Source organism: Astatotilapia calliptera, chromosome 3 (assembly GCF_964374335.1).
Source record: "Astatotilapia calliptera chromosome 3, fAstCal68.1, whole genome shotgun sequence".
Classification (NCBI taxonomy): Eukaryota; Metazoa; Chordata; class Actinopteri; order Cichliformes; family Cichlidae; genus Astatotilapia; species Astatotilapia calliptera.
This window is the reverse complement of record NC_137424.1, coordinates 7671093-7689207: the sequence shown is the minus strand read 5'-3', so window position 1 is coordinate 7689207 and position 18115 is coordinate 7671093. Positions and strand designations below refer to the sequence as shown.

The following is an 18115-nucleotide window of genomic DNA, read 5'->3' as shown; positions in this document are numbered from 1 at the left end:
TTTCATTCACAAAGAAATCAAATATATATATTATGGGCCCAAAGGAGCCTAAATCTTTAAATTAGGCAGTGCATGAAGTATTTTTTTAAATAAACAGAGACATGACTATAACAACTTTTAGTAATTAAGAGTCCAATTATCCACTCAAATGTAAATAAAAGTTCACTTGACAGCTGTAAAAGTTACCTGTTTATACAATAATATAAATCACATTTCAAATGATCATCTGTGGAAAAGTTTGAATCCTGACCTGAGAGTTTCCACTGCACACTGTGAACTCTTTAGTCCAGCGGACAGAAGCTTCACTCCTGAATCCTGCAGGTCAGAGTTACTCAGGTCCAGCTCTCTCAGACTGGAGGACTGGGAGCTGAGGACTGAGGACAGAGCTTCACAGCTTCTCTCTGACAGGTTACAGCCACTCAGTCTGAAAAATAAAAGACAATCTATAAAACAAGTACTCATGTAGAGTTTGTTAATACATTTCACAACATTAAATGTTGACTTTCTATTTTTAAAGGAAACATAAACATACTAAGATACAACATCATATGTATGAACTTTAATTAATAATTCTAAAAACAAACTGTTCCCTGATCTGACCTCAGAGTATTCAGTTTACAGTTTAAACGTTGTAGTCCAGCAGACAGAAGCTTCACTCCTGAATCCTGCAGCTTTCTGATACTCAGGTCCAGCTCTGTCAGACTAGAGGACTGCGAGCTGAGAACTGAGGACAGAGCTTCACAGTTTTCCTCTGAGAGTTCACAGATGTTAAGTCTGAAGATAAAAACATGAATAAAGATTGTTGTTAAAGTGTAATCAAGGTGCAATAGCTTATTGTCTTGTGCTGAGCAGGTTAGTAAAACTTCTGTTTAACTTTGAAATGAATAAAAATGCTATGAAACAAGGATAACTGGATAAAGACATAAACAAAAACAAACATCAAACACATAAACGAACAGAACTAAACATAATACAAATTGATCTGACCTCAGAACATTCAGTTTGGCATGTGGACTCTCCACTGCAGCAGACAGAAGCTTTACTGCTGAAGCCTTCAGGCTGTTGGTACTCAGGTCCAGCTCTCTCAGACTACAGGACTGGGAGCTGACCACTGACAACAGATTTTCACAGCCTTCCTCTGAGACGTTACAGCTGCTCAGTCTGTGAGAGAAAGGAAAAAAACAAAAACAAAAAAAAAAAAACAATATATGTGATCAAATTAAATTTGTTTATATGTTGAACCCTTTTTTTTAAAAATGTATTTAAACCTATGAGACTATGAGTGCTACCAGTCCAGTGCACATGATTGGTACCTTGATGGTACCTTGCTCAGGGGTACCACAAGGTAACTATTCGGTGGATTCGACCCCTGACCTTATGATCATGGGGCGACCACTCTGCCTACTGAGCTAATAATTCTGTGTACACAGTCATACAATATTAACTAAAACAATTATTTTAGAAAATTTTAGTAATTCAATAATCATGCTCATTACCTGTGTATTGTGAATAACACTGGATTTTAAACACTAGCTGTATAAAACTCTTCCTGTTAAAGGTGTGTATAAAGGAGATGAGCTGAAATGCAGACTTCATGGAGAATGTTTGCTGTCAGCATATATCAAAGACAAAGCAGAGATCCATCCAGTCTCTTCCACTAAGCCCACAGAGGGACAGACAACCACTCTCACTCACACCTGCATGAAGTTTAGATCACCAGGTAACCTAACTGCATGTCTGTGGACAGTGGGAAGAAACTGTAGAGGACCCAGAGTGAACCCACTGTAATTCTGTGATAACACTGGTTATGGAAGCCTTACAGTTACATATGGTTACTGACAAGAAACACGACCTTAGAGGCAATTTCAGTAATGAAGACCGAGTTTCTCCCTCCATACAGGATGAAAACATGACAGCACAGCAGAGATTTATATTTAAAAAGGGAGAGTGTGCACTGAAAGTGAGATACAAACTTGAACTTAAATTATGAACATCAGAAAAAGATGTAGGTGAAGTCTGGCAGGTGAAGTTTGTGCTTTAGAATAAAACAACCAAACTCCTGGAGTTGGAGACAAATGAACAAGCTGAGGATAATAAACCTGTCAGAGGGGCTGAAGCATCAGAGCTCATGTTCTTATAGGCTGGGTCTGGATTGTCCTTTGATAAGAGTTACAGAACAAAGTGTGTTTTAGAAATGCTGGAGTGAAACATTAAAACTACCATATATTTACCGAGTGACTGATGATCATTTAATTTACTATTTTAAAAAAATGTTACAGTGCTCTTTGAACTCAGCATTTCTGATTTATTTCCCATGATTTTAACAATGAAGCGATGACAACATGTTTACTCACAGAGCTTTGTTGGAGGCTTTGACCACTGGCAGCATTCTCAGAAGAGCCTCCTCTGAAGCAGAGTATTTCTTGAAGTCAAACTCATCCAGATCTTCTTCTGATGACAGTAAGATGAAGGTCAGAGCTGAGCACTGAGCAGGAGACAGTTTACCTGTGGAGAGACTTCCTGAAGTCCTGTATTGTTGGATCTCCTCCACTAGAGAACGATCATTCAGTTCATTCAGACAGTGGATCAGATTGATGCTTTTCTCTGCAGACAGATTCTCACTGAGCTTCTCCTTGATGTACTGGACTGTTTCCTGATTGGTCTGTGAGTTACTTCCTGTTTGTGTCATCAGGGCTCGTAGGAGAGTCTGATTGGTCTGCAGGGAAAGACCCAGGAGGAAGCGGAGGAACAAGTCCAGGTGTCCATTTGGACTCTGTAAGGCCTTGTCCACAGCACTCTGGTAGAAGTGTTTCTTTGCAGATTCTCCTGTTTCAGACTTCTTGGATGTTGTTTGTTGTTGTTCCAGCAGATTGAGTCCAGAGTTGATGAAGGTCAGATGGACATGAAGAGCAGCCAGAAACTCCTGAACACTCAGATGGATGAAGCAGAACACCTTGTCCTGGTACAGTCCTCTCTCCTCTTTAAAGATCTGTGTGAACACTCCTGAGTACACTGAGGCTGCTCTGATATCGATGCCACACTCTGTCAGGTCTGATTCATAGAAGATCAGGTATCCTTTCTTCAGCTGATCAAAAGCCAGTTTTCCCAGAGACTCCATCATCTTCCTGCTCTCTGGACTCCAGTGTGGATCTGTCTCAGCTCCTCCATCATACTTGACCTTCTTCACTTTGGCCTGAACCACCAGGAAGTGGATGTACATCTCAGTCAGGGTCTTGGGCAGCTGTCCTCCCTCTCTGGTTTCCAGCACATCCTCCAGAACTGTAGCAGTGATCCAGCAGAAGACTGGGATGTGACACATGATGTGGAGGCTTCGTGATGTCTTGATGTGGGAGATGATCCTGCTGGCCTGCTCCTCATCTCTGAATCTCTTCCTGAAGTACTCCTCCTTCTGTGGGTCAGTGAACCCTCTGACCTCTGTCACCATGCCAACACAGTCAGGAGGGATCTGATTGGCTGCTGCAGGTCGTGTGGTTATCCAGAGGCGAGCAGAGGGAAGCAGTTTCCCCCTGATGAGGTTTATCAGCAGCACATCCACTGAGGTGGACTTTCTAGGGTCAGTTAGGATTGTAGTTTTGTGGAAGTCCAGAGGAAGTCGACACTCATCCAGACCATCAAAGATGAACACAACCTGGAAGTCTTCAAAGCTGCAGATTCCTGCTTCTTTGGTTTCAGTAAAGAAGTGATGAACAAGTCCCACCAAGCTGAACTTTTCCTCTTTCAGCACATTCAGCTCTCTGAAAGTGAATGGAAATATGAACTGGATGTCCTGGTTGGCTTTGTCTTCAGCCCAGTCCAGGCTGTATTTCTGTGTTAAGACTGTTTTCCCAATGCCAGCCACTCCCTTTGTCAGCACTGTTCTGATTGGTTCGTCTCTTCCAGGTGAGGCTTTAAAGATGTCTTCTTGTCTGATGGTTGTTTCTGGTCTGTCTGGTTTCCTGGATGCTGTTTCAATCTGTCTGACCTCATGTTCATCATTGACCTCTGCAGTCCCTCCCTCTGTGATGTAGAGCTCTGTGTAGATCTGATTCAGGAGGGTTGGGTTTCCTGCTTTAGCGATGCCCTCAAACACACACTGGAACTTCTTCTTCAGCTTAGACTTAAGGTTACGATGCCAAGCAGCAGCTGGAAGTTCTGAATAATAATAATAAAAATACAACTTTAACAATCATATTTTACAAAATGCTGATGACAATTTCTGACCCACTGAGAAATGACTGAACACACTGGTGTCACAAGTCTCTCATTTATCCAGCAGCTTAAATCTTTAGATTAATCCTCTTACGTCTCTGCAGACGGTCAGCCAGCTCCTCCTGCTTCATTCTCCTCAGGAAGTCCACTGTGATCTTCACAAATGCCTCTCTGCTGTTTCTCCTCTGCTCATCATCCTCCCTCTGAAACCCCAAGCACTGGGGCTTATTTGGATTCAGAGCCTTCTGGATCTTCTTCAGCTCGTTCTTCACAAAAGTGATGATGTTGTCCTCCAGCAGCTGGAACAGAATACTTTATGAATGACCCACCACTCTGAACTTTAGTCCACACAACGTCCACTTCTTTACGATCAAGGGGCATATCATCCGCGAACTCTTTACCAATTATAGGTTTGACTTTATCTGATTAACTGAGACTTTGTCCACAACTCCATGATCCCAAAACGTTGATTCTGTTCATATGAATGCAGCGATTTCAGTGGGAGAAACATTTCACTGGTGTTCAGAGCTGAACTACCAACAGGTTGATGATCAAAGCCAGAAACTTGGAGATGTTTCAGGTGACTGAGTTGATCGTACAGACAACTGGTCTTAAAGGTTCACTCTGTTTACGCATACAGATCAGTATTTAAGGTTTGACTCTCATCATCCACTGGAGCACAAACTGGGCGTCATCAGGACACAACAACACAGAACAAACACCATCCCCACAGACACAGCAGCCAGGGAAGCAGAAGAACTTCACATCAAGAAGGTCCTGAGTAAATGTGAACGCTGGTTTGAGGGCGGAGTCAAGGAGGCCATTTATGTGAAAAGGAAAGACCATCTCTGAATGGAGGAGGGGCCTAAGGGTACAACTGTCACCATCTTACATGCTGTGATTGCAGCCATTCCCCAGCTCTCTGTGAACTGGACTCATGACCATTGATCAACAACCATTGATCAATGGTCCTGACAATATGCGTACCAATGATCAATGAACTGACCTCCCAGCCCATTGTTCCTTCAGTGAGCTGGTTTCAGTCATACAAATGTCCTGTTTATGAGATTGAAACCTGCAGTCAGCTGAGACTGAAGAAGTCACCTGATGATGATGAAACGTTTCTCCCACTGAAAACATCCAGATGAACAGAATCAAGCTTTTTGGGATTTACGTACCTGGATGATTGAGCATCAAGACACAACTCTGTGACTTTTCTCAGATGAATAAATCCTCTCCTCCAGCTTTGTTTACATCTACCAGCCCTGTGGCGCTGCCCAGGGACAATAATCTATGTGAGAGGTGGAAAGTCATACAGGTGTCTGCTCCTGCCTTCAGTTATTTTATCTACTGTGTGTCAACTGGCTGAACCTCCAACTGTCTACTGTCTCCCTAAACTCAACAATGACTTAGTGATCTATCCATTCTCTGACCAAAGACATCCTGCTGCAGGAGGTTAACATAGCAGCCAATGATGATCCCACTCACTGTGAACAACACATTTGGACCTGATTTGCTGCTCTGGTTTACACGTGAACTTCCACTGCTGCTGTCACCAAGTTGAGAGGCTCTACAGAAAAACTGGACTTGTCCATAAAAATCATAAACTACATTACAAGGACAGCATTGCTCAATCAACTCTAATTACTACTGACATGTTATCTCTTCTAACTAAGGTACAGACACTCAAACTTGCTGCTTTCAGTGAGAAGTCAAATGTCTGAATATGAGCTGGAAGCTGCTGAGAGTCCTCCCTCCTTCCCGTGGGGTTTACTTTCTCTACTACTTTCACTATAAACACGCCCCTTTCATGCACCTGCAGAGGGCCACCAGCAGATGGAGCTGTCTTAAACAAATCCACTTGGATAGTTAGCTGTAGATGACTTTATCAGTATGATTGTAGGATTTTGAGTTATTCTTTAGATTTATTTAAACTCTTATATTGTGCACAAGTGTTGAGCGACCCATAATTTCTCTGTACTTTTCATAAGAGCAGCCAGACTTTCAGCTAGTTTTTCTTTTTTAAGAGCTCAAAGTTATTGAAGAAACAGTTATTCAGCTTCATCTCCACTGATCTCGACTACAAACTGTTTCACTTTGGTTTCTGTTTAAAGCCTCGATGTTTAAAACGTTTCCCTGTGATCACATTTGCACCATCTGATTTCAAAGTTTGTTTCTTTTGGTCATTTAGTCCACAGAGTCCTTGGTGTTCTGAAAGGGACCTATAAATAAATGCATTATTATTAATAATAAAGTAGTTGTTGTACATGTACAGACCATAAATATGGAGTCCAGCTGTGTTTGATGCTGCTGGGCAGACTGACCACTGGGAACCTCTGAGCTCTGCTGCTCCACTCTGTGGAGGAACCATGAAGGATTAGATCAACACAGGATAACGATCCAGGAGTTTCTGCTCAAATAACTTCATCTGAATCAAGTCTGTCAAGTTTTAGACTCTCAGATTCTGAAGATATATTTTCTGTTTTCTATGAACTTTCTTTCATCAGTGATGGAAGTGATGATGCTGCAGAAGCTCAGAGGAAACTTTGAGAAAACTGTGATGAACCATCAACTAATGCTCTCAGGAGGCCAAAGGTCCCTGAATGTAACTGTGCAGTAGATTCAACGACTGTTTGAAACCTGACCACTTCCATATGTTTTCATTCTAACACAAGAAGTCCTTTTCTCATTGCTTTGATTTGAGTTTTCATTTGAGTTTTCTGAGTCTCGTATTTGGAGTCAAGTCTAATCAATGATCTGACAGAAGAACATTAAAAAGGAGTTACCAGTGCTGTCAAAATTAACATGTAGGGTTAGGGTTAGGGGTTCATCTGTTATCATGATTAACATGATAAAAACCTTTAACACGACACATCTGGAGAGCAGAACGACTCAAAATCCCTGAAATGTTTCTATCAACGCACTTCGAGCAGTTTGTCCGAGTAGAGTTACCTTTGCACACGTGCAGATGTGCAGCACATCTGTTAGTGACGGCAGCTGAACCAATCAGCTCAATATGGAAGATGACAAACACACACTGACCTCCCGATGGAAAGTTTGAGTATTAAAAAAATAACAAGACGGACCAGCCGACCAACATGAAGGATTCTGCACATCGTGACAGAAGGAATTTTCTTTTCACCGAAGCACTTCCAGCTTAAAATATCACAACAATGCAAAGCACTGATGACACAACTGCCAAGTGGACAAACTGCAGACCTGTTAGTGTTGTTAATGACATAGTTTTGGTTCCTCGTGTCAAAGACTTGAAGAAGAGTGACAGAGAGTGTTAGACTGCTGCAGGATCAGTGCCACCTCCACAGACCTGTGAAGAAAATGATGGTTTGACAGATGGGCTCAGATTCAGGATCAGCTGAGGAGTTTGTGGCTGACAGAATCCTGCAGGTACAGAGCAGAGCCCATCATTAGCATGCAGGACTGTCCCTGGGGGGGTCGGCTCATTCAGGAGGTTAATCAATGTTTACATGTTCAATAAACATGTTAAGTGTGTAAATTTGCCCTTTTCTCTCGAGTCTGTTTGCTCATGAAATGAAATTTGATTCGTTTACATTAAAAATGATGTTTAATGGTGATTAATCCAAATGAATCCACAGTAACCCTGTGATGAGTCTGATTAAACATTTTCATTAACAGCAGTAATATAGATTATATATTATTATATATTAGTGCACACTTAGCTTTTAGTATATATGTTTGTTACAAAGTTGTATTTACAGCAGAGAAGCTGAGTTAAAGACTGAAAACTATTCAAAGTCTCTTTGAATTGAAGCGTTTAACATTCTTTGTGTTTATTCTGCATTGACTTCATTATATGGTGTAAACGTCTGTTACAGGCTTAAATATAAAGTTGGAAAAATGTAACTGCAGCTATTGATCAAGTAATTGTGATTAATCAGGATTAATGACAGAAGATTGTGTCATTAATTAGTCATGTTTTAATCTACTGACAGCACTAGTGTTCACTCTGGTGCCTCCAACTGTTTTACGCCCTTTCAACACCTTCGTGGTCAAAAGTGTACACGCACAAAATCTACAATAAAACCCTCACGCAGCAATAGGACAGACACACAATCCATTTATCTCTGTGTCTCAAACACACACACGTGTATTCAAAGCCTCGATTTGTTCATATTTCATCTGTTGTGTTTTTATCTTCAGCGTTTTCAGTGTTGCTGCATTTACACCAAAAATGTTTCCATTGATGAATCAGATTGATTTGAATGTGTTTCATCCATACAAATCCCTCCCTGGTGGTCACATGACTCTATAACATAACAGGAGTCATGTGACAAGAGTTTCATGCTGTAAAATGTCAAAATGGTTGAATGTGGTGGAGTAAAAATGTGAGATGTCAGCTACTTTTCTTCAATATGAAATGTTTGCAGGGCCTGACAGGAAGTGGACGGACGCTCTGATCACTTCCTGTTTGCTGAAGTGGGTTTTCAGTTGTTTAGAAACCAAAGGCTTGTTTTAAAAGACAGTTTAAATGGGACTGAGGGAACGACGTGTTTGTAGTTTATATCCAACAACATCAAGCAGTTTAATCAAAGAGTTCATGTTGCTAACAGCTCACCTCTCTGCAGCAGACACAGGCTGGACTTTAAAATCAATGGGAAGACCTTTAGACCGGTCACTCTGTAAGGACACAGAGCTGGGTGGAGGTCCAGCTTTGAGTCTCTGATGGATCCTGAAAAAGTTATAAATCTTCAGTAAAATTCTCATCACATATCAGCTGATATTATTGGTATTAGCTTACCTTTTCTCAGCTGACTGTCTTTGCTCAAATCTCTTAATGGCATCTTTGACTGAGTTACTTTCACAGGACACAGAGCTGGGTGGAGGTCCAGGCAGGTTCCTGTGAATAATGATGCAGCAGTGATGTGAGTGCTGAGCTGTGACATGGAGAAGAGTCATGGACAGTTAGAGATGGTCATCTCACCTCTGAGCTTTGGTCTGGCTCTCATGTTCCCCACACAGAGTGCTTTTAGAGGGAGGGACTCCCTCCTCTCTGTCCTCACACTGATCCATGCTGCTCAATTCACATCAGCTCACACACACTTTCTACCTGCAGAGGAAACACAAATCATTCATGTGCACATCAGCTGAAATCCTCCTTTCATCATGTGTGCTGTCCAAATATCAGCTGCTTCTTTCCTGCTTCATCTCAGTGTCAGCTGGATGCAGTCAGACAGCAGTGTGAGGCAGAGGAAGCTGCCATCAGCTGCTCTGCTATCAGTCCACTAGATGGAGCCTGAAGCACACACGATGCATTCACTGACACACTGATTCACTGTGACTGGAAGCTTCAGTCAGTCCAACACGTGTGAACAACATTTTAAACCTTTCAGCTGATCCAGGATTCAAAGAGGATCAGCAGAGTTAAAGCTTCACACTAATTCTTCCTGCTGAGTTTGCAGAGAACTGCACACACACTGATTCACTGCTAATGAGAAGCTTCTTCCATCCAGTAATTCATCATCCATCAGCTCTGCTGCTGCTCTCAGTCCTGGACTCTGATCACAAACTAAAAGCAGCTTTTTAACTCGTGTCTGTAAGAACTCTTAGCGTTAGCTTAGTGTTAGCTTAGTGTTAGCTTAGTGTTAGCTTAGCGTTAGCTTAGCGTTAGCATGCTGTGTGCTAGCTTAGCGTCAGAGCTCTGCAGGTGTCTCGTGTGTAAATATTAATCACAGTGACAGTAAAGGAGGTAAAGGGCTGTGACGTCATCACGTACGCTGCGTCCTCTGTGGGCTCTGAGTGAACTCAAAGTACAAACTACAAGTACACAAACACGAACGTAGCTCAGAGTGGCGGACACACTCGGCCTCGTTGGTCCAGCTGTGAGTCCGTTACCGTGAACTATGGAGCGGCAGATTTGTGCTGAACTAAGCTGCACACAGCTGATGTTAGCCAGGAAACATTACACACTGACTTTAATGGAGAGACCGGAAATACAAACACACACAGTTTGTTGTGTGAAGAAATCAAACACGAGCTGAACAAACAGTAAAGTTCCTAAAGACAAACTGTTAAAGGAGGAAACAAAGCAAACTTACAGTTTCTTCACACCAACAACAAGCTCCACTCCACACCTGGACACTAAACACGGACACACAGGTGAGCTGCTTCCTGGAAGGAGGCGGGGCTCCACCTGAAACTCAGCACAGGTGGGAGGGGCTCAGCTCTGTGTGTGCTGATGTGTTAACTTTAAAAATATGCCGTCTGACTGCTCAGACTGAGTCAGAGTACAGTTCACATGCTGACGTGTGGAGACATGAAACCTTGTTGTAGCTGCAGGTGTGAACACACTGATCCCAGATCAGCTCTGCTGTATTTGTAACATGAACATTTCTGCTGCAAAGCTTCAAATGTTCAGCATGTTTCTCTGTTTCCAGTCTATAGATCCAGTCACACTTTCTACCTTCACCTGTGCAGTAAAGACTGAGAGCAGAGCTGAAAGCAAGCGTCCAATCAGTGAGCAGCATCAACACCTGAGCTTCATTCAGACTCTGTTATTGAAGATGTTGTTGGTACAAAGTTCATCTGCTGCTCACATGAATCCATGAAAGATTTATTTCACTGAATGTTTCTTCAAAGCTCATTTCAACCTGTTGAAGTCATGAATGAAAGTGCAGACTGAGAGTGGATCACATGATGTTTGAGGTGTGTCATGTGACATGTTCAGTATTGTCACACATGTCTAGATTGTCCCTGATATCATAGCTGCTCAAACACTGATGATTATATTTGAAGAATTATTCCTGATGGCAGCAAAGTTTGAATGGAGCTCTCTGTCTGTGCTGATTTGTCGCCCTCTGGAGGTCAAAGCACAAACTGCATGATGTCACTGTAACCACCACAGAGACAGGAAGTGTTTTTATGACTGAAACACTGAAATGATGCTAACGGCTGTCGTTAGGCTCACTGACAGCAGTGCTGATGTGTTCATGTCAAACACTGGCTCAGGTCAGACTCCTTCATCCTTCTCCAGCGTGAGGCCGCCCTCAGACCCACAGGAGCTCTGACCTTTGACCTCCTGACCCTAACCATTTTAGTCTTGTTGCATCTTTAAATGCAAATCCATCCAAACTGTAGCCGAGCAAAAGAAGCTGGAAGCTGTTCTATGAATGATGTTGTTGAAGGAGCTTGGAAAGAAAAGCGTCTGGACTTCTTTAAGTTGTTTGAAGAGGGACATGGACGTCTTAACGCCCACTCACATCCTGGGACATTTGATCACAGGAAATCACATGATAGGGTGGGGCTAGATCTCACAATGGGTTCACCCAAGACCTTGGCTGATTGTGACCCACACCCGTTTTCACTGAGGAGGAGGAGTTTCACATCCTGAACATGTGACAGCCTGGTTTAAAGGGACCAAAAGTAACTGGACACCTGATTCAGTTCAGGTTTATTCATCCGCTCCAAACCACAGCAGCAGTCACCTCCAGGGAACCAGCTGATCCATGTAACTGGGGACAGACCACAGCCCAGAGCACTGGTTCATGATGTGTTTGTGGACTGTAGGTTGTTTGGATAGAGATGAGATGTACTCAGCAGTCTGTCTCTAATGTTTAATGAAATGTTCTGAAGATGATAATAACTTGTGATTTTCTTTTGAATGAATCTTTAATCGTGTTGTAGGGCCTCTGACTCTCATGAAGATTTTCACATCAATGTGCTTTTCACAAAGATATTAACAATGAAAATGACGTGCAGCCCTGAACTACTCATGCGTTAACTCAGCGGTTCCCAACCCCTGGGTCACGGACCGGTCCGTGAGTCGTTTGGTACCGGGCCGTGAGAGTCGAGGCTCGGTGTGAAATTGATGGTTGATAGGTTTGTAGCATAAACCTGTTAGAACCAGCACTGAGCCCTGTTACAGTTATAGTGTTAGAGCAACGGCTGCAGCCTACAGCATTTAAACTAGCTGACAGTAAACACATCACTCAGGGTTCAACACTCAGGAAAGTGTGTGACCTTCCACACTGACAGAAGATGCTAAACATGACTTTAAACTGTTGTTTGTTAAAGCCTCACAGATCTGAGAGCAGGGCTCAGTGGGTACATGAGCCTTTATACATGAAGGCTTTCTGTTTCCAGGAGAGGAAACATGTGATCCAGCTGTGTTTGGTCACATGGATCTGCTCTGCATGGATCACCTGACTAAAACATGTTATTATTGTTCTTACAGTCTTAAATCGGTACATCAGGTGGGTCACATGACACCCGGGGGTGACAGCAGCATCTTTCCTCTTTAGAAAGCTGCTCTCTGTCCCAGGAGCTGTTGTCACAGTAACAGCAGGAACAGGAAGTCACATGCTCTCTGCTCTGTGATTGGCTGCTTCTTATCTCAGCTTCCTGCAGAGGGTGGAGGTCTGCTGATGACGCACAACAACAGAAGTGTGACTTTCACTTCCTGTTTATTGCTGTTGTTCTTAAAGCTCTCAGGCGATGCTGCAGCGCCCCCTGCTGACACAAACTCCTCCCTCTGTCTCAGAGGTCACAGGTCAGCCTGCTGCAGAGGGTCTGCCTGTTCATGGTATTCCTGAGACAGAGCCGAGGCTCAGCGTCAACGCTGGTTTCTGATTGGGTCAGCATGTGCAGGTGACATGGTGTTGGTGTCACCACTACAGACAGCTCAGGTTCAACTGGTTCTTCTTTGATTTGCTTCTATAGCACAAAGGTTGACACCAGTCTGGTCCAGTTAGCATCTGAATCCATAAACGTGTGAGCTCGTCCCACCAGAGGACGTCAGCATCATGGGGATAATGTCTACAGCAGGAAAACACAGGGACAGTTGGGTTTGCTGCACATCTGGAACACACAGTTAGCTCAGATATGTTCATGTCGCTAACACCAATACAGTGACTGAGTGCTCTATAGCAGCTAATGCTAACAACTGTAACACTGCTGTTTGTCATGGTTTTCAGACCAAATGATAACAAAACGTTGGGAAAAGTGAAATATTGGAACATGAAATCATAAATTATTACATTTAAACAACAATAATACAGCTAAATTTCCCCTGTTGGCTCATAAGCTGCTCACCTGGATGCTACATCAGTGCAGTCCTCTCTGAACATTAGATAATCAACACACACACACTTATTGTTGAGAGGCTGACTTCACTAAACTCACAGAAACTCTTAAGAAGCTCCTCAAATGATGACTTTGGAGTTTTGTGTTACTGTCAGTGTATAAAAGCTAGAAAAGGAAGAAAAGCAGGAGAAATGATCAAAGTGCTGCTGTGTGCAGGAAGAACTACAACATGTTAGTGAGAAACACAAACAGGGTGTGAAACACACTCCAGAGGAAACGCTGTGTGCAGGCTGTCTGTGACTTCCTGTATCTCTGCCACAGACTGGGACAGACACCAGTGAAACCAGTCACTGTGGTCATGTGCTTGTAGCCAGCAGCCTGTGATGTGAGGCTGCTTGAGTCAGTCGTCTGCTTCCACCATGTAAACCTTGGTGTCTCCTACATGCACAGATGTTTCCTGCAGACTGTGCTCCTCCAGCTGTCACACAGATGTTGAATCAGCAACATCTGTGTCACGTGCTCCCTGGTCCCACAGATAACAGGCTGCATACAAGAGGCTCACCTCTGCTACCTGCTGCTCCACTCCCCATCGCTGTTTTGGTCAGCAGGTAAAGGTGAAGCCTGGGACATGGAAGCCTTTACAGCAGAGCTTCATGGGCCTGTCCAGCAGCAGGCTGAGGAGAGAAAGGTGACAGAGTTCGCTGTTACAAACAGTTTCTCAGCTTTGATCTAAAAGAGCTTCTTTCCTGTTAAAGCAGCTGAGAGTGAGCACATGTTCTCCCCCTGAGGTTCTCATGACAGAGGAAGAACTCACAGCTGAGGAGGACCAGGATCTCCATCCACTCACAGTCCCTGCAAACAAAACCACCATTTGAACTTTAACATTTGTTGTCAGTTCTTGTGTCACTCAGCACATCTCAGCTGTTCCTCTGAGTTTCTTCTGAAAGTCTTCCTGTGATTGGCTGTTCACAGACACATGACTACATGAATCAGCTCCACATGGGCAGCTGTGACAGGTTAAAGACAACATGTTTCTAAGTGCAATTAGAAGAAGAAGCCAGTAAAGACGCGTCTGTGATGCAAAGCAACAGAAGAGAACGTGAGCCACAGTAAGTGATGGAGGATGAACTGGTCCTGTCTCTGTTGGTGGGCTCGTATACTGGCAGGAAGGAAGCTTCTCTGGGATTTCTCCCTCAGCACCAGTGAAGCCTCTGTTTCTGTCACTATTGTCTCTTTGAACTGTGATTATTTTGTGCTTTCACAGCATTTTCCTGTTTCATGGTGTTTTAGAAGCAGCAGTGTGTGTGAGCTCTCAGGGCCACCGTCCATCCTGTGTACTTGTTGTTTGTAGTGTCACCAGTGCAGTGATGACCACAGGGTGGCGCTGTGCTGCATCACAGGCAGCCTGAGCTGGGCCTGTTCCATATAACATATATATCAGATGATGATATGAAACATCGTTTGTTTCATGGTGTAAAATATGTTGCATGGTTGTGATGCTCACTGTAGTGTCTGTATTAAAGTTCTCTCTTTCTCTTATATTTAATATAACCACACTACGGACGCTCGTTAGCAACAACGCCGGCAAAACCATCGCGTGGCTCCGCCGTCCGCTTCTTTATTTTCCACATAAACCTTTCACAATAAAGCTCAAGATCCTATTGAGACTTTTCAAAATAAAAGGAATCACATGAAAGAGCATGCAGAGAGTTTAGGGATGAAAAGCCAAAAAGAGCCGTCAGGGGCTAAAACATGAATGTTACAACAGGCTTTTCCCCGCAGCACGCCGTGTGATAAATACTCACAAAGACTCACAAACGTGTCGTTTCATGCGTCGGTCAAACACTCGACACCCAGCAAGAAACACTTCAGGGAAGTTCATCTGCCCGAGATTCAGAAAATCGCCATAAACGCTCCATATTCACCTTTACATGGAATATAAAGGGAAAAGAAGAAACACAGTGCTGTGTCAGCGTTAGACATATAGATATATCCTTGCTTTTAATACATTTGAAGGTGGGTGGGAGAGGTGCTTCTCCGCGTAGTCTACGGTCTCTTTGGGATGGGTAAAGCTTTTCCTCACATCACCATGGGTCACTAACAGCTTTGCAGGGTATAGCAGTCTGTACCTGACGCCGGTCATCCCACGTAGTCTTCCTCTCATATTTGCAAATGCGGCTCTGCGTTTCCAACAGAGGGAGGGAAATCTGGGAGGATGTTTATTTTAAAAACCCTTATACATCAGGTTCTTGTTCTCTGCAGCTTTCAGCAGAATTTCCTCACCAGTGTGGTAGTAGTGCAATCTCAAGATGATGGGCCGAGGAAGATGACTTTGTTTGGGACGCTGGCGATTCACTCTATGTGCTCGATCGATGAGTGGCTTCTCCTCGAGAGATAGCGCCTCCGTCAACAGGTGTGAACCAACTCAGTCATCTTGGGTCCCTCTGTGCCTTCTGGTATTCCTGCAGTTCTTAAATTATTCCTCCTGGAGTGCCTCAAGAGCTCCACATCTCTCATCTAACTTCTTTACCTCCGCAGACAAACGCTCCACAGTGGCCTGGAGAGTGGCGATGGTGTCAGAGTGGTTCGAGGCACAGTCCTGCAGTTCAGTCAAAGTGTTATCATGCCTGGCCACGTCGCTTTTTATGTCCGAAATTGAGGGCTGGATGCTCTGGTTCAAGGATGATATCTCGCCTCCTATGGTGGTAGAAATCTCTAATATGCAAGTGTCCAGTGCTAGTTAGTTAGTTCTAGTTCTAGTGGTTAGTGGGGCTTTATTTGATGATTCTAGTGTGTGTTACATTGTTGTCATATTGTTGAGTCGCAGAGCTGTACAGTGTTACAGTTTCTGTAGAGTCTGGTATAAGGAACTCAGATCCCTCTGTGAATAATGTTCACTGAAACTGATCTGTAGTTAATGAACTAGTCAGGATTTACACTAGAGAATGTTTCTGCCATTACATGGCCTGTATTTGTAGAGCGCTTTACTCGTCCCTAAGGACCCCAAAGTGCTTTACACATCCAGTCATCCACCCATTCACACACTGGTGATGGCAAGCTTGTAGCCACAGCCACCCTGGGGCGCATCGACAGAGGCGAGGCTGCCGGACACTGGTGCCACTGGGCCCTCTGACCACCACCAGGCCCGAAAAACAGGTGGGGGTCCTCCGCCACCACCACTCACAGAGGCTGAGCAGTTGGCTTCCACATTTGTGATAATGTTGGCAGCATCACATATGATCTTCACAGTGCAGAGAACACAAATTAGCATCCATTACTATAATGAAATAATTTGTTAGTTTGAAATGCTACAGGGAACTATGTACCTGTACATTAATGCTGTGGAAAGACTGATACCTGCAATTTTGTGGAATCCCTCTTTGATAAATCTTGTGGGTCTGTGACTGGGGAACACCACAGACGAGTACAGGAGACGTTTCAGTGCAACTGTAACATTCCTGACTGCCCGACAGACGGTAGCCTTGGAAACGTGCTCAGCGTCACCAATATTATACAGAAAGCTCCCGTTTGCAAAAAACCGAAGTGCAATACAAATAATATGTAATGAACTGAGAGAATGTCCACGATGTGTCACATGAGCAATATTAGGCCTGAGGATGTTATTCAAATAAATTATAGATTGTGCTGAGAAACAGTAACGTTCACACAGAAAATCATCAGGAAATGATAAAATGTCCAAACGCGCTCTGATCACTCTCTCCCGGTGGAGAGCTCTGCGGAGAATTTGGGCTTCAACATCTACTGGCTCTTCAAGGAAGTGGCACGCCATGTCCGACAGTTCCTACTGTCAGGTTTCCGACACAGAGGCGGAGAAGGTCAGGGTTAGTTGAAGTAAACCTGCTAGGGGGCAGGTTAGCTTCACGGCGTGTGTCGTCATAGTAACTCACTCAGGATTAATCTAAACTCGCTTTGTGAAACCGAAAACCCAGAGTTTTCGTTAACTCAGGGTATACTTACTCAAAGTTTGCACTAAACCCTAACCCCTTCCTGAAACAGGGCCCAGGAGAGCAGCAGAACTAGTGCTAACAATTAGCACTGCTAGCCTGCCCACCAACACCAGCTAATGTTCTAAAAACGATGATCAATGATTTTGCTGTAACGGCTCCAGCTGTCTGTGTCAGGGACACGTTGGAGATGAAGTGAGTGATCCAGTGACAAAGGTTTGGAAAGCTGCAGTCAGCTGAGACTAAAGGAGTCACCTGACCGAGAGACCAAATGTTTCACTGAGAACGTCCAGATGAACAGAATCAACCTTTGGGATAATCTGTTCCACACATCCATGTTTCACTTACTGCATTATATTTCCTCATTGCTGTGCACACAGGCCTGTGGCTTATAACCAACTCCAAGTTCAGACTCAGAGGCTGCTGAAGCTGTTTTCTGGAACAGAGACGTGTTGGATATAAAAGCAACTCTTCTTTATGTGTCAGCACTGAGGAAAGGAGCAGCTTCGTTTCTAAGTGTATGAAGGACTGTAGCAGTGTGTGTGTGAGCTTTATTTCACAGACAGAACCATGTCAAAAACACAACTTCAGGTAAAAACAATACAAAATCAAAGAGTCTGATCAGAAGGATTAAACAGAGGAGTGTGGGACTGTTTTTAACAGACAGCAGGTTAAGCCAGGCTGGAGGAGTAAACTGAGCCTCGGTGTGAGCAGCAGTGTGTTTGACAGGAAGCTGAGATAAACAGTCTGGAGCCCATTTAGTGCTTCATATGAAAGTGTGAGGATTTGAAAGCAAATCTAAAATCAAGCAGGAGTCAGTGTGAGAATGATTTGTGCTTTTCCTCAGTCAGATGCTGGGAGTTTCAGTTCATCCATGTTCAGCG

The 18115-nt window shown here is 43.7% G+C and overlaps 1 protein-coding gene across 1 annotated transcript in view; it reads right to left on the bottom strand.

Annotated features, from left to right (window-relative positions):
- Positions 1-10352, bottom strand: part of LOC145422825 (protein NLRC3-like) — a 33308-nt gene extending 22956 nt beyond the window's left edge. The window contains exons 1-8 of the mRNA XM_080294650.1: positions 10284-10352; positions 9170-9295; positions 8987-9085; positions 8804-8917; positions 7535-7608; positions 2355-4152; positions 601-774; positions 251-424 (exon numbers count right to left, since the gene is read on the bottom strand). Of these exons, the coding sequence (XP_080150776.1) occupies positions 251-424; positions 601-774; positions 2355-4152; positions 7535-7608; positions 8804-8917; positions 8987-9085; positions 9170-9258 (2522 nt within the window). The 5' untranslated portion in view covers positions 9259-9295; positions 10284-10352. The remainder of the gene's footprint in view (positions 1-250; positions 425-600; positions 775-2354; positions 4153-7534; positions 7609-8803; positions 8918-8986; positions 9086-9169; positions 9296-10283) is intronic.
- Positions 10353-18115: the final 7763 nt, after the last annotated feature.